Source organism: Cephus cinctus, unplaced genomic scaffold, assembly GCF_000341935.2.
Source record: "Cephus cinctus unplaced genomic scaffold, Ccin1 Ccin1_scaffold1762, whole genome shotgun sequence".
NCBI lineage: Eukaryota > Metazoa > Arthropoda > Insecta > Hymenoptera > Cephidae > Cephus > Cephus cinctus.
Window position 1 is genome coordinate 240,385 of NW_014333980.1, and position 20,542 is coordinate 260,926.

The following is a 20,542-nucleotide window of genomic DNA, read 5'->3' on the forward strand; positions in this document are numbered from 1 at the left end:
TTGTATAAGTTTGGTTTCATGTTTGATAAAATTTTTCTGTACGGCAATAATATATTTAAAATTTCAAGAGAAAAACGAAACTTATTAATCTTTTGCATTTAACTATTATTTAAGAGTTTATATGATCAGCAATGCTATGAACAGTACACGTAAGGAACTTTCTATATAAATTCACATGTGTTAATTTATAATCAATACTTACAATTTTACCTGTACGTATAAATATTTATTGCAATATTAGAGTTCAGTCATATACATTGTAAAGTGAAAAAGAATTTTCTAAATTATATTCACCTGGTGGATCAGGAAATTTTTTAAATTTAATCTATAAAGCGTATATCTGAATTTTATTATTATCTATAAATTGTTAAATTTTTCTAGAAGGTAAAGAACAAAGCCTAAATAAAAATGATTATAGAAACAGTGTCACAAATTATTATGAATTACATTTGAAACTTTCTTAGAATTTCCAATCCCATAAACAAATGTGGGATGCATATAAGTAAAGTACAAGAAAATCGCATAAAGAAGATGAATAATAAAGAGTGTAGAACATACGAGTAATCTCGCAGCAGGTTTAGGAATAGTGCTTAATAGAATAATTGACATTCTAAGTGCACTGGATCCACCAAAAATAAAAAGACAAATAAAGAAGAAAGTATTACTCTCTTCCTGATAAATTACAAGATTCATGCAGAGTATAATTATATGTGAATATAATCCGTATCCCAATAAAGTTGCAATGTCCCAAAAAGTTACCGCTGCTCTAGCAAATTTGCAAATTATAAATCCAACAATAGGTACAAACACAGCATAACTGAAAACTGTACTTATAGGAGCGATGAAGCTATCGGTGGCAGTTGGATCCTTGAAAATGTATCCATAATGAATTATCATTATTAGGATAACAAGGGCTATCAAAGGACCAATTAAATCAAGCTCTGTTCTTTTAAAAAATTTAGTACAGGGTGGAGCAAGAGATGCTGCAGCTCGTAACACAATTTCACGGGGTTTAACTTTCAAGTAGCGATTGGTAAATGTGACAGGTCCACCGAATCTATTGTATTCGTTTCTGTGGATATCTAAGGATATGGTGCCTGATGCTTTATACGACATGATGAGAAAAGAATAAGACTTCAGATATATATTTGCATATAAAAAGCGAATTTCAGAAGCAATCAAAAGAAATTTATTGGAGACATTAGACGAATTGCCAGCTTTTTACCTGAAACTAATTAAATGCTACATTGGGACTAGCAATTTTGGCTATTTTGTCTTTCTCTTCTTTAATTCCTCTTTAGCGTCCTGAATCTCGTCCTTCAAATTTGCTGAGAATCGTTGAGCGATATCCTTCAATTGCTTTCCCAATTCTTTCGGATCTGAAGGAAGTCGATGTGCACCACTAATTGTACTTGTACGACTCAATAGGTACACTACGAATCGGGCAGCACGTCTCACGGGTTTCGATTCGGCCAATTTATCGATGACACGTTCGTTATTTGCCAAGTATCGTAAAATGAAGCGTAAAACCATGCTGATTTTTGTGTGGGAACGAAGTCTGCTAATTTTTTTTTAACACTTTATACTTTGGGCACCTCAAATGTGCACATATTACGATACTTCAAGAGAAGTTCACGTTTCAGTCTGAGCTGTTTGCGTAGAGTTTCTAACTTTTGGAGTTGCTCCTCTTTGCTGTATTCGATTCCTGGCAATCTCTTTATCTGAAAATTAATTAATTTCATTTCAAGACTACTCAGAAATTTTTTAGAAATTTTGATATAGCAGAAAATTATATCTGCTGATTTTGTACTTAAGACAAACAAACGTCAGCCTGTTATCTTATCGCAGTTAATTCAATAATGAAATCTTCAATGATTTTGCAAAATTCTATCTAATAGTGCATTCAACATTCATCATTACTATTTAGAATATATTATTTTCATTTTACACAAATTTTACTAGTACCTGTGCTCTTGTGGAATCCAACTTTTTCTGTAGCTCCAAAATCTTATGACTAGTATCTTGAGACTCTTTTGCTTTTTGTGTTGTATCGTGAGGATCTTTTTCTACACTGGTAACAAAAAAAAAATTAAAAATTATTTGCAACATATTGTTTTGCCATAATAGTCAATCAATGTACTCATGATCGACATGCAGCAATGTATCGTAGTTTACTGGCTAGAAATATTAAAATTGCATACAAAAGGGATATAACAAAGTTAATGAACCAGAATAAAAAATTTACAGCTGATAGACATGCTGCACTGCAATCATCAGCAACCAGTAGAGATTAACAAAACTAGCTAGATAATGAGATAAACGATATCACAACCACCATGCATTGCATAATCAATTTATATTTGCAATAAGAATGGGTAATAAAATACAGTAAAAATGATAATTACCGGCTAAACTGATACGATTGAAGTTAAAAATTACCAAGTATCAGGGTAACTACAGAAAATACTGAGCAACTTATTTTTAAGGAGCTAATGCAACCTGTGTTGTGTAACAATATATTTATAATCTTATTATCAGAAGTTTAGTACGGCGCAAAAAAACACTAAATATAGAACGTATACATCGAGAAAGTACAAATAACCAGTCAGTTTCCGATTTTTCGGCGCACGGTGGTAATGTAGGTTATAACTAGGATAACAAACCTTCGAATGATTTCATAAATCAGTGGTAAAATTTCTATGTCCAAATCATCGACAGTAAATTGACTTCTTGCAGGAACTTCTTCAGGTAATTCAACAACCTCCATTATAAGGTTAAATCATAATATATTCTCTAACTCTATTTCAACATTTTTATGTTCCTCCATACCACACAATTGTATTAGAAACTTTTGACTGAATCTTTCGTAAGAATCGACATATTCTTCATATTCGATTTTACAAACCTGTATCGCAATGAGCGACAAAGAGACATACTAGTTCTTTGAATAATAAAAAAAGAGCGAATACTTTAATAATTCGCATTAATGATATTAAGATGTGAATTTCTTACGGTGGATTCATTTAATTCGTTTGTATATTATTGGAAAATTGTTTTATCAGGTACTTTATCGACAAGATGCTTTCTATTTTTCTGTTACAGTTTCCCATCTACAGATTTCTTGAGATACCGGATATAAGCAACTTCACTGCGCTCTTCTCGTTAGAAGCCAACTTCCTTTTCGTGTCTCTTGTTTAGCTTGTGAAGAGTCGGTAGGTTCGTTTTATAGTTTATCCAAGTAATCTGGACACATCCTATACTGTATTTAATATTCTGTGTGTCATAATACTTTTAAATTTATTTATAATTAAGTTGTGATAATATTTGAGTGATATTCTTAATATATTTTTGTTATTTCAGGCCAAAATGGGGCGCCGACCAGCGCGATGGTGAGTGAATATCATGCTTTAATCTAGACAGATATAACGGGAATAAGATGTTATCATATTTTAATCGACATTTTGAAGATTCTTTATGAATTTTTAATTGTCGTGTATAAGTTATTGAACATAGTTCAAATTTTATTGCATATAAACAGCTTAATCGAAACATATTGCATTAGTGCAATAATTTCACCACATCATGTAATTGAGTACTTGATTACACATATTTTCATGAGTTGCATCAGATAATCGTATTATTTTTTTTTTAAAGCTATCGTTACTGCAAGAACAAGCCATACCCAAAGTCACGGTTCTGTCGTGGTGTCCCTGATCCTAAGATCCGTATATTTGATTTGGGAAAGAAGAAGGCATTGGTCGAAGATTTCCCACTATGTGTACACTTGGTATCAGATGAATACGAACAACTGAGCTCCGAAGCTCTTGAGGCTGGACGTATCTGTGCTAACAAGTACATGGTGAAAAATGCTGGAAAGGATCAATTCCATATTCGAATGCGACTCCATCCTTTCCATGTTATTCGCATCAATAAAATGTTGTCGTGCGCTGGAGCTGATAGGTGAGTTATTGATCTTTAATATATGCTTTGTATCTTACTTATATTTTAAATAATATTATTACAGTCAATATCTTTAGTATGGAATTTTATAATAAGTTATTTCTAACTGCTATGTACATTGTTATGCAGGCTCCAGACTGGAATGAGAGGAGCGTTTGGAAAGCCTCAGGGTACTGTGGCTCGTGTTCACATCGGACAGCCCATCATGAGTGTTCGGTCTTCTGACCGTCATAAGGCTGCCGTCATCGAGGCATTGCGTCGTGCCAAATTCAAGTTCCCAGGTCGTCAAAAGATCTACGTCTCCAAGAAATGGGGATTCACCAAGTACGACCGTGCTGAATACGAAGAACTGAAGACAGCAGGTCGACTTGCTCCTGACGGCTGCAACGTCAAGTATCTTCCAGAACATGGACCTCTCGATCACTGGAAAAAGTTCAGGGAATCTTTGGCAACAGCCTAAAATATACTGATTTGTTGTAAGTCAGAACCTAATAAACTTTTATTAAGCTATTTCACTTTTTTCAATCAGTATCCTATGGTAGTGTCCTCGAACAACTTTCACTATAGATAATTAAGGATTAAGGAATAATAAAAATGCGATTCGTTGTCATGTCAAGTAATCTTATTTAATTCTTAAAAATACAAACTAAATGAAGTTAGTAGAGAGTTTGTGTACCACCTAATGTGAGTTTGTCAACCATATTTTACTGTTATAAAATTCCACGAAATTAAAGATGAAGACTCGCTAATCGAACCACTATAAATACTGTTAAGCCCGTCTCTCTCGCACTCGTAGCAACTATTTTTGCTAAGTTGAAGTGATTGCGTGACAGCTGTCAAAATTTACCACTATACATATATAGTAGTTCACGTACTTAATATATATACAGGAATATATCTATGAAAAAATAGTTCAATACCTACAAAATAGTCCATAGAAAGGGAAATGGTAAATCACAAACTCGTGTTATACCGACGATGTTATGTAAAATTATCCAGAACCAGTTATTAAATATGAATACTAAATTCTATCTACATAGTATATTCATAATCCTTCGGTGGCATATTCGAACCTCAATGTGAAAGTCACGTAATTCCTTGCCTGATTTAGTCATATGTTTATAATATCAAAGGGTGGAAGAGAACAAAAATAATCTACGCTATTTCGGGTACCAAGTGGTTGAAACGTGATGCTCGAAGATGCGCGTTTCGCATAACTTGAAAAAAGAGAGTCTGAATGGAATAATGAATGTTGTTAATGAAATCCTTTCTCGCAGCTGCATATCACTTTAGCTGCATTATCATTTTCTGTTTGCATTTCGTTATCAATATCGGTGTCATCGATAGGATGAATATGAGCGTCAAGTGCTTCGGTGCTAGTAGCTGCATCCAACAATGGGGACAATTTCTCTGCTTCGCTATCCTCATCCTGACCCTGTATAATGATGTTTTAAATGTAGAATCAAAGTTAATCATGAAATTCAGTTTTACTTTGTCGAATGGTTACTTTTGTACCATTACAATATACCTAAGGAGTACAAAGCACTCAATACCTCATCGCCAATAGATGATTGTTTTTCATTAACCAGTCTCAGGGTGTCTCTTGTTCTAAGAGCCGTTTTGTCACGAGGACGATTCGTGAACTTTGCCCTTGATGCTGGGGAACGACTATGGAGATCCTTTTGAGAGCCAGAATTTTCATCCCTTGCAAGCAGAACAGACATTCGGAACTCGGGTGTTGGACAAGGACCACCACTAGTTCTTGGTGATTTCTCAGTATCTTTTGGAGATGCGTGTTTTGAGACTGGAGTACGTTCGGTTGATCTATAACGAGGTAGTTTTTCTACCATCTGTGTTATTGATTTATGACAACTACTCATATCTTATACAGACGGTTTAACCCTTTAACTGTGCAGTGTAATTAATTGCACATACTGAGCAATAGTAACAATTGGGTATCGGTCACCAAGAAAAAGTGAATTGGATAAAATTTCTTAAAAGCATGACAGAACAAATAGTTTTATGATGAGAAGTTACACGATCAGTTCATCGGATTATTTTCAAGCAATGGTTAAAGGGTCAAATGAAGTTAGACATGAATGATCGTTTACAAGGCGATCTTATAAATGTATAACGAAATGAAATGTGATACAGATGCGAATTTCAATGTAGGCAAAAATTGTTGGCATCTTTTTTAATACCTATTTAGTGCCTCTGCTGCTTGAATCGCACTAGCTGTATCTGTGTCTGGAGTCTCCAAAGATTCTGAAGGCAGTACAGTAGCTCTTGGTGTGTACGGTCCGTTTAAAGCCTCTATTAATGAAACTGCTTCGTACCCAGATGGTATGACTTCACAGCTACCCTGAATCATTTTATAAAACTTGTTTATGTTATTCTAATAATGCTAGTTGTAAAATGAGATGAGGTTGTGCTACCTCTGGCAGTGGCGGATTTGATATAACTCCTCCAGTGGCTTTCTGAAGCGCTTTGATTTGCAAAAGAGCTCTAAATGGAGCCCGACATATTGGACAATTATTTGCTTGATATCTTAATGAATCTGCGCATCCGTTACACAGACATAAATGCCTACAAGGTAAGATTAAAGTATCGCGCACGTCGCACATGCAAATTACACATTCGGAACCACTGTCTTCTGTGTCCTCATCACTGCTTTGTTGCTGTTGGACATTAAAATAATAAATTACAATTTTCACTACGACCGAACATTTTAAAGAGTTCAAAGAAAGTGGTAAAGCTGCAATTGTTAGTGTAAAATACATGGGTACGGTTCTCTATAAATTACCTTGGTATTTTCTGTGTTTTTATTTTCAATACCGTATATTTCCTGTACCAAGTAGCAAAGTCCATCCACGTACAGTTTCTGTTTAAGCGCTTTCAATACATATGAGCCATCCGAATGTTTTTCTACTACGGCTATTGTTGTGTGAGACTGTTTTGGTTCTTCGGAGCCTTCCTCAGCGACACAATGAATGGCTATTGGAATAATCTACAGGACATTTATATTATTATAAAAAGTAATAACAATATTCTTGAAAAATGATATGTTAAACAGGATATGAAACGTACTTCTCGTTCAGGATTATACAACAGGTCCTCCTCATTATAAAAAGTTGGATCAAATACATGTGACGTTTGACAGAACTGTTGATTAGCACCTTTCTTGTAATGGTATGTCTCTGAATTCATAGAAGGATCCCGTGGAGAGTATCTGATTAATTAAAAGTTTTAAGTAGTAATAATAGAATAAATAATTACATTGTAAAAGTAGGATGATTTGACTTACACAACTCCGTTAGCTGAGACATCTTCTGTACAAAAATAATAAATTGTGATAGCACATCTTACGTCACAATCAAATGTAAATTCAATGTTGAATCTTGTGGGTTTGTTATCGGTATCTCCATCTCCATAATGCTTAGCATTATGATGCTGAGAGGAAGTAGATGTCTGATCTACATTGCGAACTAAACGTAGTGATTCTTTTCTTATATTCACCAAGCTTTTTAGTGTTTTCGTAGGATCATTAGCTTGAGGTGGTGGATATGGAAACTGAAAGTAATACTCATTAATCTACATCAATGGCTTGTTTATAAATTTAAGCGTAAGAATAGACTTACCGGGGTTGGCCTACTTCCTAAGAAGTTTAGATCCGCATTCTCTCCAAAAAGATAAGCTTCTGGTTGAGGTGTGTCAAATCTCTCACCTCCCATTATAAAATGACTACCAAAATAACTTCCTGAAAGAAAAGTTTGCATATTAATTGTGAATAAAAGAAAATGTGTATAGGATGAACACTGCAACATTATCGTAAAATATAAAACAAGTATCACCTTTACGATCTAACCAAGTTATAAAAAATTAGAAAAAGAATGTCAAAAAAATGTGATATGAGAAATTAAATGAAATCTTACACTAACCAGATCGTGGAGGATATTTGTATGCATGATTTGAGACAATATCAACTTCTTCAACCCCAGCATTTTGCCTACTTGTCAATGAGCCCATTTCATAACACGTATTTTACAAACTATTGAAAAAACCTTCAAACTCCACTACAATTGTCAACCTGCTCCAAAATCACAACTCAGCTGTCTGTCAATAGCTGATCATCAACAATTTCAACCAAAATAATTAAGCATTTAGTTAGGATTAAAGTTGTGCAGAGCAACGCTGTCATTCGCGTATCTTTGTCCAACTCAATTTTACCGATGGAGTAACTTATCCAACACAAATACAAATGCATAAAATCAATTTTGTACTTTCTTAGTTGAAGTTTCACAGTTATTGATTACGTATAATACTCTAAAAATTGTAAGTATCAAGATGAGGACAATTTTTACAACAATTGATCCTCTCAATGTTTTCTACCAACAGTCAGAAATAAAGAAAGCTGTAATTGAATAATAACATCGCTACTTTGCGGATTGCGCATTTTGCCTTCAGTTTAATGTATCGCGTGAGATTTTCTACGTTGTATACGACAATGGTAGAAAGGAAAAGAACGAGGACAAAGTAAATTCCGCCCCTCTGTGGGCTTCGTCACTTCATTGCTTCTCATCGATAATTTTTATTCCAAGTTTCGTTGTGATGCCATAATGAAATCATTTGACTAGCCATCATTTAGTACCTCTGCATTTTGAAGTATCGTGTTCAGCATTTGTTATGTTGAAAATTGTTATAACAACGTAAGAAGTGTTAGCGTGTTATGTGATCAAACTTGTGAATTTTACTTGCATGATATTTTCGTGAATGTTTGGCACCTAATGATTGTAATTTGTTGACAGCGTAATACTAGCATCAAATTCTTTGGATCAGCTCTTATGGTTAGTATTTTGATTGTTCTTTATACAGTTAGGCTTTCACTTTTTTAGTACGTTCATTAGTTTAAATCTTCAAAAGCTGTACGAAAATAAATGTGTTGTCATGTCACCTAATTAGCACAACAAGGCGTAGGTGAAGGAGAGATTTAAAATAATTGCAAGAATTTGCTAACATTGAATAATTTACAATACTTCTTGCAACTTTCTCTGTATAAATCAATAATTTTGCGAAAAAAAATTGAATTTTCTAGTATTGGTTGATGATCATTATTTAAAATTACATAATTGCAATAAAATGCTGTAAGGTATACTTATACAATGATAATACCGTTTTGTATCACACAATGAAATGGAATTGATAATAAATAGTAAACAGCTCCATAATTAATTAATCGTTTTATAGGCTCTGCGTATGATGTCGGCCATAGTGCCAGGATCGCATAACATAGCAGATAACAATCAAATGTCCAACCACACCGCTGATAGGCAAAAGTTACAAGAAGATCTCCTTGCGGCTGCAAAACAGTGTCATGTTAGATTTGGTGGTCGTGCAGAATTGGCAACAGAGTCAGAGGCATGCGTATCTCAGTTGTGTTATATATTTGAGCAGATTTTTAGCCATGGACTGCGTATTAATCGTATTGAGAAACTCAATTCTGCGTTAAGGTATTTGAATTATGTTAAAATTATTCCCAGACCAAATTTTTTAAGGTCCTAAGTAAAGAGTAGTTTTAAGTATAGTACAGTCAGTGATAAACTTTGTATATAACTTCTTCCTGTGTTATTTCTTTTAAAACAGTAGTAGCAGGACTGTTTGACTAGTGTAAGACTTATCTCTTGTATACATATGAATCATACTACATTGCAAGCATTTTGGAAAAATGATATAGACCATACAGTCTCAAGTTTCACCCTTTAATCCATACGTTTTGTTTTAGGCTATCAATAGCCAGTATTTACCTGTAATTCTACCTGTTTGTTAAATAGACATGTATCCGACTTGGTCTCTGGTGGGTCCTCAAAGACTACAAGCATTCCAGATATGGCATTCTGGCCATGTATTCGAGAGCAGCTCACATGGCATGAGCAAGAACGCTTCTGTGTCTTAAGAAAAGTTCATACGGATTACGGTCGTGGTCGTGCGTGGCTCAGAGCAGCCTTAAATGAACGATCTCTTGAGCGTCATTTACACGCCATAATTAATTCTGACACCCTTAGTCCATTTTACGAAGAATGGGCATTTATACTCGACCAGGAGAGATCATCCGTGCTACCACACGTAGCTGCAGGTTTGTTTTCAGTGCCTTTCAATAACAATGTTTATATTCGTGTCATAAAATGATATCCTTTCCCTCTGAAGCATGTATTAGCACTAAATCCTGAAGAGCTTATTGGCCCTTAATAATCCAATATTGTAATACTAGGTCTTGGAACTATTCTATTTGCCATAAGGATAGACAACGAAGAGCTCGACGACAGATCCGGTGGAAGCGAAATTGGCAGGTGCAGAGTTTCGCAATCAGAGCCAATTATTTCGTCCGTAATACCAGGTATTCATTCCTTTCTTACTTTAATAATAAGCAGTATCAGGTAGGCATACAACCATTATAATTACATTACAAATTAATACATCTTATCGTATTGAGATACAATAAGTACTGGCCATCTGTTTCATAGCTTTTTTTATTCATCTAGGCACGTCAAGTACGGATTTGGAGAAGCGCCGAAAGAAAGTGCCAACTCATATTATATCGTTTGATAACGAAGAGGAAGAGGAGCAGGAAGAACGTGATTTTAGTATATCTGCCGTATCCGTCAGCGCTCCGCCAACTTGTCTCAATTCTCCGATAGTAGCGTCTACCAAAAACTCGCTATCTCCTTCCGTTTTCCCATTGCCAGTACAACAGCAACGCGATACCAGTAATATAGTCCTGAATGTGAAGCCAGTGGATTGGTCTTGTAGTGAATCTCTTGATGAGGAGAGAGTATTAACGCCGATTACGGATTCAGGAAATATGGGAGGACTTGTTCCTGTTTCTCCATTAGAACAAACTCTAGATGATCTTTTAGTTACACCCTCAATGTACCCAGACGTAAGTTTATTATACTACCAGATAGTAATTTTATTAAAAAGTCTCGTCTGGATATTTAACAGTAAATTACATGGGAATTTTGTATTAGGAGTCTACAGAGGTTACGGAAGCTGCTGTAGAAGCTACAGAGCCACTGGTGGGTCTGGATATGCATGCAGATGCTGAGAACCTTGACGTAGATGCTCTGCGTATTAGATTAATAGCTATGGGTGAGGTTTTAGAGCAGGCTAGGGAAGATGCTGTAACAAGTAGATTACAGCTGGCCAGATTTCAAAGGCAGCATCAAGACTATCTTGAAAGGCACGATCTGCAATTACAAACTTTAAATAGGTAATGTTAACAGTCTTTAATGACAGTGTAATTCAAATTCTGATATTCCATTGACGTTACTATTTTGTATCACGATAGAGAGAACGAACTTTTGCGACAGCAATTACGCAAGTACGTAACTGCTGTTCAAATGTTGAGGAGAGATTCGGACTCTACTACAGTATCTGAGGAGGAACAGTCTTTGGATTATCATAGCGAAGCACAGCAGTATCAGGATAAACTGATTCAAGTCGCCGAAATGCATGCAGAACTTATGGAATTCAATGCCAGATTGACAATGCAGTTGACAAACCGGTAAGATGATCACAACAGAAACGTTTTATCAAGATAATACATGAGTCTGCATGACATATGTGATATTATACGAAACTGATACTTGTATCACTTGGCTTTTATAACAGGGACAGGCTGGTAAAGTTACTGCAAGCCGAACTGGAATGTCTTCGTGGTCCGTTAAGTGAGGATGATTTACCTTCAGAACCTCCTTGTCTTATTCATATATGGATACCATCAGCTTTCCTTACCGGACAATCATCTGATGTACATCATGTCTACCAGGTAAACGATTTTAAAGAATAATATTTGAGTGCATTAAACAAAAAATTATTTCTACATATTCAATGTAAAAGAATCTTATCGCTACTGGGCGATATAAAAAATCTCTGTTATGCGTAATACGATCTTTGTTACAGATATACGTCCGTATCAGGGACACCGAGTGGAATATTTATCGGCGTTATGCGCAATTTTATGCTCTCTACAAGGAGCTCAAAAAGCACGACGCCATTGTGACGACTTTTGAATTTCCACCAAAAAAGACAATAGGAAATAAGGTAATTGTTGTGCATGTTAATAAAGGATCTAGTCGCAATTCTGAAACAACATACAGTGGGTCTGGTAGATGACATATGCAGTTTTCTGTAAAACCTATAATTTTGCATGTTTCAGGATGCCAAATTCGTAGAAGAGAGGAGGCAAAAGCTACAGCAATGGTTACGAAGAGTCGTCGGTCGATTGGCTCAGTGTTCACCAGCATTTTCTTCAAGGCCGAGTAGACAAACTCTTGTATCTCTGATGCCTTTCTTTGGGTATGTCAATCACGAATATCCAAACAGTGAACGAATAATAAACTGATAAACTCACACATACTTCATTACATCAGTCTATGAGACTCTGCGACGAAACTCTAATAGAGATTCAGCGCAGTCTTATTAATCTTGATCAAGTAGAATCGCTCTAAGCGTTGAATCGAACGAAAGACAAAGGATCGAATCAATTTGAAAATTTATGATCATTCAAAATTCTTGAGTTTACGCGTCACGTTGTTTCTTTCACAGCGACCTACCGAATAATGAAGATTCGAGAAAGAAGAGCAATTCTACGAGAAATACGTTTTCCTCCTCGCCTCAATACATGGGTCTATAATCAGTAATGCTTTTATAGAAAATTTGTACATACAAAAATTTTATTTAGTGTACCAACGTATACCTATATATATATATATATATCGGAATATATATATATATATATATATATATATATATATATATATATATCTGTGTATAGATATAAATATAATGCGTCTAATATGTATTAAAGATAATTAAAAGCTGGCCTTTTATACAAACGATAGTATTAATAATTCCATTCATTTTTAAATAACGTGTGAGGGATCGTGCGACAGATTTTTCCATTGTTACCTGTTTGTTCCCATTGTTGTACTACAATTGTTGTGTTCCTGCGAGTGGAACGGTAAACAAAAATCTAACACGACTTATCTGTGATCCTATCGTGTAAAAACTGCTCGATTCTTATAGTGTTCATATATTCTTCAATTCAAAAGCAGTAATAATATCGAGTTTCCCAGTGTTAATTATTTTTGTCTTTACAAATAAATTTTGTTGCGGATGCATCGAACAATGCTTTTGGTTCATTTAATATTGTAATAGCTAATTGAATTAACGCGGATATAAGATCAGTGACTAATTACAGGCCATGTATTTAAGAGTATATTTCGTCGCGTAAACGAGACTGCGTCAAAATACAATAACAGCAAATAATAATGGTACATAAGTGTGAAAAGAAGCATCAAGGAGACATTAATTAGATACTAAGTAGGATAGACTTGTGATTGGTTCATTGAATGATAATGACTTTGATGATATAGTTCTTTTTTAAATTTTATTTATGTAAGGCGACTTAACAGTAATATAAAAAGGTACACTTTTTTTTTCATTTATACTTTACCGATAAAAATAAAAGTGCATACTGTCATTATTATTGGAACAAGTACATACATCGTTACGCTGATAAATAATAATTAAACTAATCGTGTAATAAGAACCATACGTTTAACAAGTTGCGCAGAAAAATTCTCTCACTATGGAGAGGTAAGGTGAACCGGACTTGTTATACTGGAATCAGGGTTACAATATTTATATAACATTCTCCGACATTGATATCCATTTATTAATTATTTGTTCATGAACATTCTTTTCAATAATCCTTATTAGTCGCTGACGTTGACTTTAAAGTTTGACAAGTCGTTAAAATCTCTTGTCATATGCACTGTCGGAGCCAAAGTCAATGCTCACCATTCCATATTGAGAAACGTAGGTTGCATAGAATATAATACCAATTGTATATTTTTATGAATTATTATTATAACTATTTGTAACTATCAATCGCAAAGGAAAATTCGCAATAATACGCGCTAAGTCTGCATGACAATTTTTCATTCTTTCTTTTCTTTAATCGGTATCCGAAACATATGTAAGTCACCTCGTACACGTTTTTCAGTAATAAAACTGGTGGCTCATTCGCAATAGAAATCATTATAGTTTATTATAATTATATCTTAATATGTATAGTGTATCACTATACGGTGTAACTTGATTGATAATTAATGTGTAATAATGAAAGGAAAGGACAGAAAAGAAACAATAGAAATAATCAGGATGAATCATGTTTATGTATGTATAATATAAATGAGAGATGATGCTTAAATTAATGATTTAATTAGGAACAGGGGAGGAAAAAGAGTATTTCGTTATTATAGTATCAAAGCCCATAAGTCAAAATACTAAAGTAAAGGAAAATCTGGATAAAAGTTTTCACGCACAGGATTGTTACATAGACATTTCATAAAGTAACCAAAATTTACGTGTTTGTTTCGTATCTGTTTCTGTGTCTGTTTAAAACCGCGGTAGCGCTCCGACATTATTCCGTTACAATTATTTTATTTTGTTGAAATACAAAAAAAAATTAATTGTTCGGCGCAATAAGATAAATACAGGGGAATGAATGGCGTCCATCGATTAAACGATATTTGTCAATGTTTTTCTTGTTTTTGTCTTCCAAACAAATACAAAGCGTAGAAAAAGTCTTCGTATCGATTTCAACCCCAAAATGTGGGACTCGAGTGGATTATTAATTTACTTTCTTCGTGAATTCTAGAAATATCCAATCCATCTTAAGACTTTGATATATTAATTTTTCTCTTTAAAGCGCAAAACGACAAGTTAGTGTTTTACGATCCATTCGCTGTTGCTAAATGAAAATTATAAAAATAATATTATGATAAAAAGACGAGATGATATAATACGTTATAGATACTGTATATTAAAATAAGCTGCTAACGCGGGTTTGATTAAAAATATGAAAAATTAATTTTATTGCTTCTCCATCGTTTTCGTTTTTTTTTATCCCTGTCTTTCCCTACTCAAAACAAGGATGAAGAAGTTACGTGTAAAACTAAAAAATACACGATCGTAATCGGTTCATTCATTCTTACAGGAGTATTTATACAGGCAGGAATGCTTGGAATCCATATTGATAATAGGGTGTGAAGCATCTTTTGTTCTTTTTTTTTGTTGTTTCTCTACGCATCTACGCGTTGGGAATTATTCTCGAAATTATTACTACGTATATAGATTCCATCGTTATAAAAGCAAGGTTTGCCCTTAGCTCGTGTAAATAACGAGCTTTCATTTGTACTAAATGTTCACTTACAATAGTCAATGGTATCTATTGTAGTTGACGTTTACTAAAAAAATAGTGTGCTTAGTTCAAGTCGGATGGTAAGCGTCGACCGCGCGTGGGCCAATCGCTTTCCAATTATCGCTAGGCTGATATAGTAATTATAAGAACAAGAGAAGAAATAAAGATATTAAAAAAAAAAAGATGGTTAAATCGAAGTAAAGTAAGCGGCATTCTTTTTAAAGAACAAATTTAACGTGTTCGACACTCTTTCGAATTAACTCGATAAATTTCACACTTGTTTAGATCTTCTTTTCAACGGTTTTTGTCGATCAACCAAGGATCCTAATATTATTTCAAACAATCACGATTACCGAATCTCAACGCAGAGGATACAAATGATATTTCAGGTCGTGGAATTAGCAATAGATTTTCATTATTATTTTAAAAAGAAATTTCATTTTTCAACTGCCAAAAACAGAAATCAGGTTATCCTCGTGTAACTTACTGTCCCAGCTTCGGGATACGAAGATTGGATAAATTTTTAAAAAATTATTACGCTGCGTATCCGCTAATATTTTTCGCTGACTAATTTTGATTTAGCCCTAGGACAGACTAGAACGAAAACACGTGAGCGAGTTAGATGAAAGATTTGTAATTTTTCAAAAATTTCACTCGCCAACCTACGACCAGAAGTTTCGCTCTGATAAAATTTAAGTATTGACTGACAACGTTAATGAACGCGAGCACTTTGTAAGATACTCTAAAACATGAACCTGCCGCTGGATTAAATTGTCAAAATTTCATTAAAATCCCTATTTTCGTAACGACCCTGCGATATTGCAAAAACGAAAAAGTCAAATTATACCGAATAAAAGTTACACAAATGATATTAATCATAACCAAAAAAAAGTAGCAGCAAGGTGGGATTCTTGGATAATAAAAAAAAAAGAGATAAACCCTAAACGAACACTATCCAATTGATTAACATTATTACAAAGACAATACTGAAATAATATTATCAGTATTATCACGTTTATCGTGATGTTAGGGTAAACATCGCTCGTGCGTCACGACGCTATAATAAAAAAACAATAAATAATGTTTCATATATTTATTATAAAACAGTGAATAAAAGTTGCATTTAATTTTCAGCAGGTATATAAAATTTTTGTTTTCTCTTTCCAAGATATTTTTATACAACATACATGTTCTATGTACTGGAAACTTGACTCGTTCTGAGCATCTTACAAATTACAATATATGTTCAATAATAATTATCGTTAAGGTGCATGTTCCTGCAACAATACATCTGGACAGTCCTAGGGTTAAATGAATGTATTAATTGACACAATTCATTCTGCCATTCTGAAACCTGCTCAGATTGATTTAGATATGTTGAGAATGTACCGAACGGGTTGATCATCATCAGTTATCATTTCCATCGCATTTTTTCATTTAATCCTTCGTTTAATCATTTATTTATTAACTCTTCATAAGGGGATCGTTCGCTATTGAGTCGCGTACAAGTGTCATTAACCTACGACCGTCTCGATAAGACAATTAAGAATTTCCGCCTAATTCACACGAATTCGTATCCTCCCACTTTACTTTTTGTTCGTCGTTCAATTTTGGATTTATCCAAATAACAGGTAATCATTTAGCAGTCTTTACGCACGTTACTCCGTCTTTACGAAATTGACAACAAAAGCCAACAATAATTATGATAACACATTATGCGAATTACACGAAGGTTAAGAGAAATGGAGCCTCGGACAAAAAGAAACGAAAAACTACCTCGACAGCACCACGAAAATTCTATTGACAAAAATTCATCCGACAAACGATCAATCTGGATCACTTTTTTTTAGATCCACGAGTAAACTTCGTACTCGACTTTGGTACGTCAACCGGATGCTAGTATCCTCGATTCTCTTGAAAATTTTCAAATTCTCATCCACGCCGCGACCACGTGGCTCTCCCATACCGAAGATAACCCTCTCAAGTTCCCGAAGACGACTCCGAGAGACTCTCCCGTCTTTAACGCAGTCTCAAAAAAAATCCCATCCAGCCTTCTAACCACCATGGCATCATCCACAAGACCAATCGCGAAGCAGGCATTATTAACCCATGGCTCGGACTGTCCGGACTTAAAGTGCTCTAGAAATCTGTGCCTCGTACTTTTCTCCAAGAGACCGGCGTAAGTCGTGAATTTCATATCGAGGAATAACATTGTGAAGAAGGTGTGCCAGAGACGGATCCTAATACAATGGCTATGACGATACGGCAACGTACGAAGGCGTAAAGCATACGCGCTCGAGGGACGTAAAGATGAAGAAAATCAAAAGAAGAAAAAAAGACAGTTTTCTTTTTAAATAAAAGAACACATTTTCGAAGTACAGTGAGATCACGGCGCACTTTTAGATATATAAAAAAAAAAAAAAACTAGTGGCAAACGCATCATTATCATTTCTCTTCCTCTAACCCTCTCCTCATTTTCATTTCTTTTTCTTTTATTCTCTTTTTATATTCCCTCGCTCCCACACCAGCTTCTTCCCGTTACTTTCGTTCGCCGCGCTCGTTACCTTTCTCCTCGCGACCCATCAAACGCTCGCGCTCACAGACTCTACAATTAACCTTCGTGTATTGTGTTGTAGCACACTGTGCCACGCATGCTAAGGCATAAATTTCCTAGTGAGCTGGTTCAAAGAGAGCATAGACCAGTGTGCCAGGTACTTATGTGTTAACATTTCTCAATGCTGTAGCTAGATATACATTAGAGTATAAGACAGTATATTACTATTGTATTTGAGAGAAGACATAATAATAATAATAATAATAATAATAATAGTAGTAGTAGTAGTGGTAGTAGTAGTAGTAGTAATAATAATAATAATAATAATAATATCCAGTATGAAAAAAAAGACGAAAGGGAAGTAGCATAAAAAATTAAAATTTTTCTCCTCGCACGTTCCTCCATTCTCTATCCGTTTATCCACGAGAAGACTTGTCTTTGCATCTCCAAGAAGATAAATCATAACCATGTAATATTGTTTGCAAGAACTTAGTGTATTTTAACGAAGCGACAGTGAGAGACAGAGGAAGAGAATGATATAAAGAGAAAATAAGAGAGACAGATAGATAGTGGTAAAGAGAGTGAGAGAGAGAGAGAGAGAGAAAAAAATAAAGAAATAAAATTGAACTTGTGGAGTGGCTATATCTGCGAATACTTAAACGATAATTTAAGCCATCGCGCGGATAACGCGTGCCATTCTTCTTTTTCTTTACATGGTACTTATTTATACGTCACGTACCAACATATATATATGTATAAATATATATATATATATATATATATATATATATATATGTATACTGCTCTCGATGACAGAAGAAATCAGAGTTGTAATTGTTTTTTGTTCAATAGTTTATGTCGCTGATGATCGATCATCTGTAAGCCAATAATGGTAACCTTGACGAAGAAAGATGACAGAAGAAATCAGAGTTGTAATTGTTTTTTGTTCAATAGTTTATGTCGCTGATGATCGATCATCTGTAAGCCAATAATGGTAACCTTGACGAAGAAATCGTTACCAAGCCGAATCTTCCGACATCACATAAATTTTGCACAAGGGATAAAGTAAGGCTGATAAAGTGAAAAACTCGAATGATATCTCGCGCACTAATATATATGTATACTGAGATCCAATGCTTCCTTGCTTATGCGCTCGCGCTCTGTGTCAAGTTTATATATATACATATACATATATATATATATATGTGTATATATAAAAAAAGAGGATCTGAAACACGTTCGGTGTCAATTGTCTGTGTAATTACAAAAAAAAAAGGCAAAATAACGTGGCGACGCGTCGTCAGTCGTCGGGACGCCAAACGACGATCTACGAGCTGTCAATAATTTCTAGATCATCGGGCGTAGCCTTTTTGAATTAAATGACGAACACGTCGGTCTGTCCCTCGTTGTGTTACATTATAACCTCGCGTTACTCGCCGATGGCTTAAACGATATTTCTCGATATTATAATACATACATACTGTCATTCTCGTATCGTAAGACGCGATATTACGTTCTATGTTAATTAAAAAAAAAAAAAAAAAAGTCGCCACGACGCGATCCGTTCACGTTTTACAAAAGAAACACGCACACCAGTCATTTAAAAAAAAAAAATTAAGCATTCGTTCATCTATATGCAATACTCTGATACCGCACACTCGTTTAAAACCGCATATCATTATTTTCAATCAATATTTAATATTGTCAGTTGTCATTAATCTTTTTTTTTTCTTTCTTCCTTCTCCTTACTCGTCTCACCAAAATATTCGTTCGCATTTCGAATTGGGTTTTTTGTGTTTCCACATCCCCTCTGTTATCATCCCCATAACCCATCCCCTCTCTCCACCGTTAACACGCATTCTCCGTCCCGTAATCGTATGCTTCTTAATGGGTTGTACATATTCAGATTGTAATTCTAACGTAATACGGACTTACGTTAACGAATACCACCGTGTAGCCCTATGGTGACCCTTGCCACCGCGAGAACATGAGACATGCCTTGTAATTATTGTTATCGTTAACATTCGATGGGATATTACCGACGCGCTCTCCACATCCTTTTACCATAATTTTTCCAATTCTTTTTTTCTCTTTAATCTCTCTCCTTCCATCGTACACGCACACCGCACAAACATACACACATCGCGCCATAAAACACACGCATACACACACTGTAGAGATATTTTAATTGGTTTTTTTTTCTTTCAGCGCACATTTGCCCTCTCTCTCTATTTTTTCTTCTCTTTCTTCCAAGCACTACGACGACTCCCGTTTAACGATTCCTCGACGACGCTCGTTTACAATTTGCCAATAAATAAAAAAAAATAAGTAAAAAATAAATAAAACAACGCACGATGATAAATCAGAAGGAAATTTTCATTGGCCCCGTATTCTCAAAGCTGCGCAATCGGACTGTCATGTTACATTATTTTTGTATAATAGCTATCTACGAATCGCCTTGCGTTATACGTTGCAGGTGGGTGGCGACGGAGACGCAGATAGAAAAAAAAGTACGAAAAAAAAAAAAAAAAACAAAGTCATCAATGGTGAATCGCTGAGAATAAATTAACAGTATACTCTCTCATTGATTATTCGTGTCCGATCGCGACGCCATTTCGATTCTCCGTCTAAAACTTAATAATAATAGTTATCCGTTAGAGAATGTATCTCGGGCGTGTCGCATGTACTTTTCACTCTTCGCCTGTCAAGTGTACTACAAAAGGCCATAGGGCTACGCAACGTTCGAGCCATCCCCCCCCCCCCCC

General features: G+C 34.9%; 6 protein-coding genes across 13 annotated transcripts in view; 2 read left to right on the forward strand and 4 right to left on the reverse strand.

Annotated features, from left to right (window-relative positions):
* Positions 1 to 328: 328 nt before the first annotated feature.
* LOC107273600 (protein YIPF3-like) lies at positions 329 to 1,153 on the reverse strand. The gene has a single exon (XM_015751972.2). It carries the CDS (start codon positions 1,114 to 1,116, stop codon positions 427 to 429), a length of 690 nt encoding a protein of 229 aa, XP_015607458.1. The 5' UTR covers positions 1,117 to 1,153; the 3' UTR covers positions 329 to 426.
* A 13-nt stretch (positions 1,154 to 1,166) lies between these two features.
* On the reverse strand, positions 1,167 to 2,906 carry LOC107273604 (mediator of RNA polymerase II transcription subunit 9). The gene is made up of 3 exons (XM_015751980.2): positions 2,664 to 2,906; positions 1,966 to 2,071; positions 1,167 to 1,721 (listed from the first exon to the last, which is right to left on the reverse strand). The coding sequence occupies exons 1-3, from the start codon at positions 2,765 to 2,767 to the stop codon at positions 1,581 to 1,583; spliced, it is 351 nt and encodes a 116-aa protein (XP_015607466.1). The 5' UTR covers positions 2,768 to 2,906; the 3' UTR covers positions 1,167 to 1,580.
* A 196-nt stretch (positions 2,907 to 3,102) lies between these two features.
* On the forward strand, positions 3,103 to 4,470 carry LOC107273601 (60S ribosomal protein L10). Of its 3 annotated transcripts, none has more exons than XM_015751973.2 (4): positions 3,103 to 3,212; positions 3,361 to 3,389; positions 3,655 to 3,960; positions 4,090 to 4,470. In XM_015751973.2, exons 2-4 carry the CDS (start codon positions 3,367 to 3,369, stop codon positions 4,418 to 4,420), a joined length of 660 nt encoding a protein of 219 aa, XP_015607459.1. In that variant the 5' UTR covers positions 3,103 to 3,212; positions 3,361 to 3,366; the 3' UTR covers positions 4,421 to 4,470. The 3 variants fall into 3 exon arrangements, with proteins under 3 accessions (XP_015607459.1, XP_015607460.1, XP_015607461.1); XM_015751974.2 differs by having other exon boundaries at positions 3,120 to 3,216; XM_015751975.2 differs by having other exon boundaries at positions 3,173 to 3,275.
* A 94-nt stretch (positions 4,471 to 4,564) lies between these two features.
* On the reverse strand, positions 4,565 to 8,160 carry LOC107273593 (E3 ubiquitin ligase Rnf157). 3 transcript variants are annotated; one of them, XM_015751953.2, is made up of 9 exons: positions 7,899 to 8,160; positions 7,599 to 7,717; positions 7,265 to 7,530; positions 7,048 to 7,189; positions 6,764 to 6,967; positions 6,396 to 6,638; positions 6,162 to 6,322; positions 5,514 to 5,664; positions 4,565 to 5,395 (listed from the first exon to the last, which is right to left on the reverse strand). In XM_015751953.2, the coding sequence occupies exons 1-9, from the start codon at positions 7,984 to 7,986 to the stop codon at positions 5,216 to 5,218; spliced, it is 1,554 nt and encodes a 517-aa protein (XP_015607439.1). In that variant the 5' UTR covers positions 7,987 to 8,160; the 3' UTR covers positions 4,565 to 5,215. The 3 variants fall into 3 exon arrangements, with proteins under 3 accessions (XP_015607439.1, XP_015607438.1, XP_015607436.1); XM_015751952.2 differs by having other exon boundaries at positions 5,514 to 5,784; positions 7,893 to 8,160; XM_015751950.2 differs by having other exon boundaries at positions 5,514 to 5,784; positions 7,899 to 8,159.
* A 34-nt stretch (positions 8,161 to 8,194) lies between these two features.
* LOC107273589 (sorting nexin-29) lies at positions 8,195 to 13,141 on the forward strand. 4 transcript variants are annotated; one of them, XM_015751946.2, is made up of 12 exons: positions 8,195 to 8,292; positions 8,766 to 8,804; positions 9,205 to 9,467; positions 9,789 to 10,090; positions 10,226 to 10,351; positions 10,497 to 10,894; positions 10,983 to 11,224; positions 11,303 to 11,518; positions 11,626 to 11,782; positions 11,917 to 12,057; positions 12,173 to 12,312; positions 12,562 to 13,141. In XM_015751946.2, the coding sequence occupies exons 2-12, from the start codon at positions 8,802 to 8,804 to the stop codon at positions 12,647 to 12,649; spliced, it is 2,076 nt and encodes a 691-aa protein (XP_015607432.1). In that variant the 5' UTR covers positions 8,195 to 8,292; positions 8,766 to 8,801; the 3' UTR covers positions 12,650 to 13,141. The 4 variants fall into 4 exon arrangements, with proteins under 4 accessions (XP_015607432.1, XP_015607431.1, XP_024946728.1 ...); XM_015751945.2 differs by lacking the exon at positions 8,195 to 8,292 and adding an exon at positions 8,317 to 8,666; XM_025090960.1 differs by lacking the exon at positions 8,195 to 8,292 and adding an exon at positions 8,317 to 8,493.
* A 3,160-nt stretch (positions 13,142 to 16,301) lies between these two features.
* The window catches only part of LOC107273596 (glucocorticoid-induced transcript 1 protein), a gene marked incomplete in the record, with an annotated part of 11,586 nt that continues 7,345 nt past the window's right edge, over positions 16,302 to 20,542 (reverse strand). Inside the window, 2 exon segments of the mRNA XM_015751963.2 lie at positions 16,302 to 18,674; positions 18,777 to 20,542.

What these genes read in the sequence shown, in the direction of transcription:
- LOC107273600 (XM_015751972.2), bottom strand. Translation starts at nt 1,116, where the DNA reads ATGTCGTATAAAGCATCAGGCACCATATCCTTAGATATCCACAGAAAC.
- LOC107273604 (XM_015751980.2), bottom strand. Translation starts at nt 2,767, where the DNA reads ATGGAGGTTGTTGAATTACCTGAAGAAGTTCCTGCAAGAAGTCAATTT. An exon ending in ATTTATGAAATCATTCGAAG is followed by an intron (nt 2,072 to 2,663) that starts GTTTGTTATCCT and finishes TTTTGTTACCAG; the next exon opens with TGTAGAAAAAGATCCTCACG. An exon ending in TGGATTCCACAAGAGCACAG is followed by an intron (nt 1,722 to 1,965) that starts GTACTAGTAAAA and finishes ATTAATTTTCAG; the next exon opens with ATAAAGAGATTGCCAGGAAT.
- LOC107273601 (XM_015751973.2), top strand. Translation starts at nt 3,367, where the DNA reads ATGGGGCGCCGACCAGCGCGATG. An exon ending in GGGCGCCGACCAGCGCGATG is followed by an intron (nt 3,390 to 3,654) that starts GTGAGTGAATAT and finishes TTTTTTTTAAAG; the next exon opens with CTATCGTTACTGCAAGAACA. An exon ending in TCGTGCGCTGGAGCTGATAG is followed by an intron (nt 3,961 to 4,089) that starts GTGAGTTATTGA and finishes ATTGTTATGCAG; the next exon opens with GCTCCAGACTGGAATGAGAG.
- LOC107273593 (XM_015751950.2), bottom strand. Translation starts at nt 7,986, where the DNA reads ATGGGCTCATTGACAAGTAGGCAAAATGCTGGGGTTGAAGAAGTTGAT. An exon ending in TGTATAATCCTGAACGAGAA is followed by an intron (nt 6,968 to 7,047) that starts GTACGTTTCATA and finishes AATGTCCTGTAG; the next exon opens with ATTATTCCAATAGCCATTCA. An exon ending in AAAACACAGAAAATACCAAG is followed by an intron (nt 6,639 to 6,763) that starts GTAATTTATAGA and finishes AATGTCCAACAG; the next exon opens with CAACAAAGCAGTGATGAGGA.
- LOC107273589 (XM_015751946.2), top strand. An exon ending in AAACTCAATTCTGCGTTAAG is followed by an intron (nt 9,468 to 9,788) that starts GTATTTGAATTA and finishes TTTGTTAAATAG; the next exon opens with ACATGTATCCGACTTGGTCT. An exon ending in AAAAGACAATAGGAAATAAG is followed by an intron (nt 12,058 to 12,172) that starts GTAATTGTTGTG and finishes TGCATGTTTCAG; the next exon opens with GATGCCAAATTCGTAGAAGA.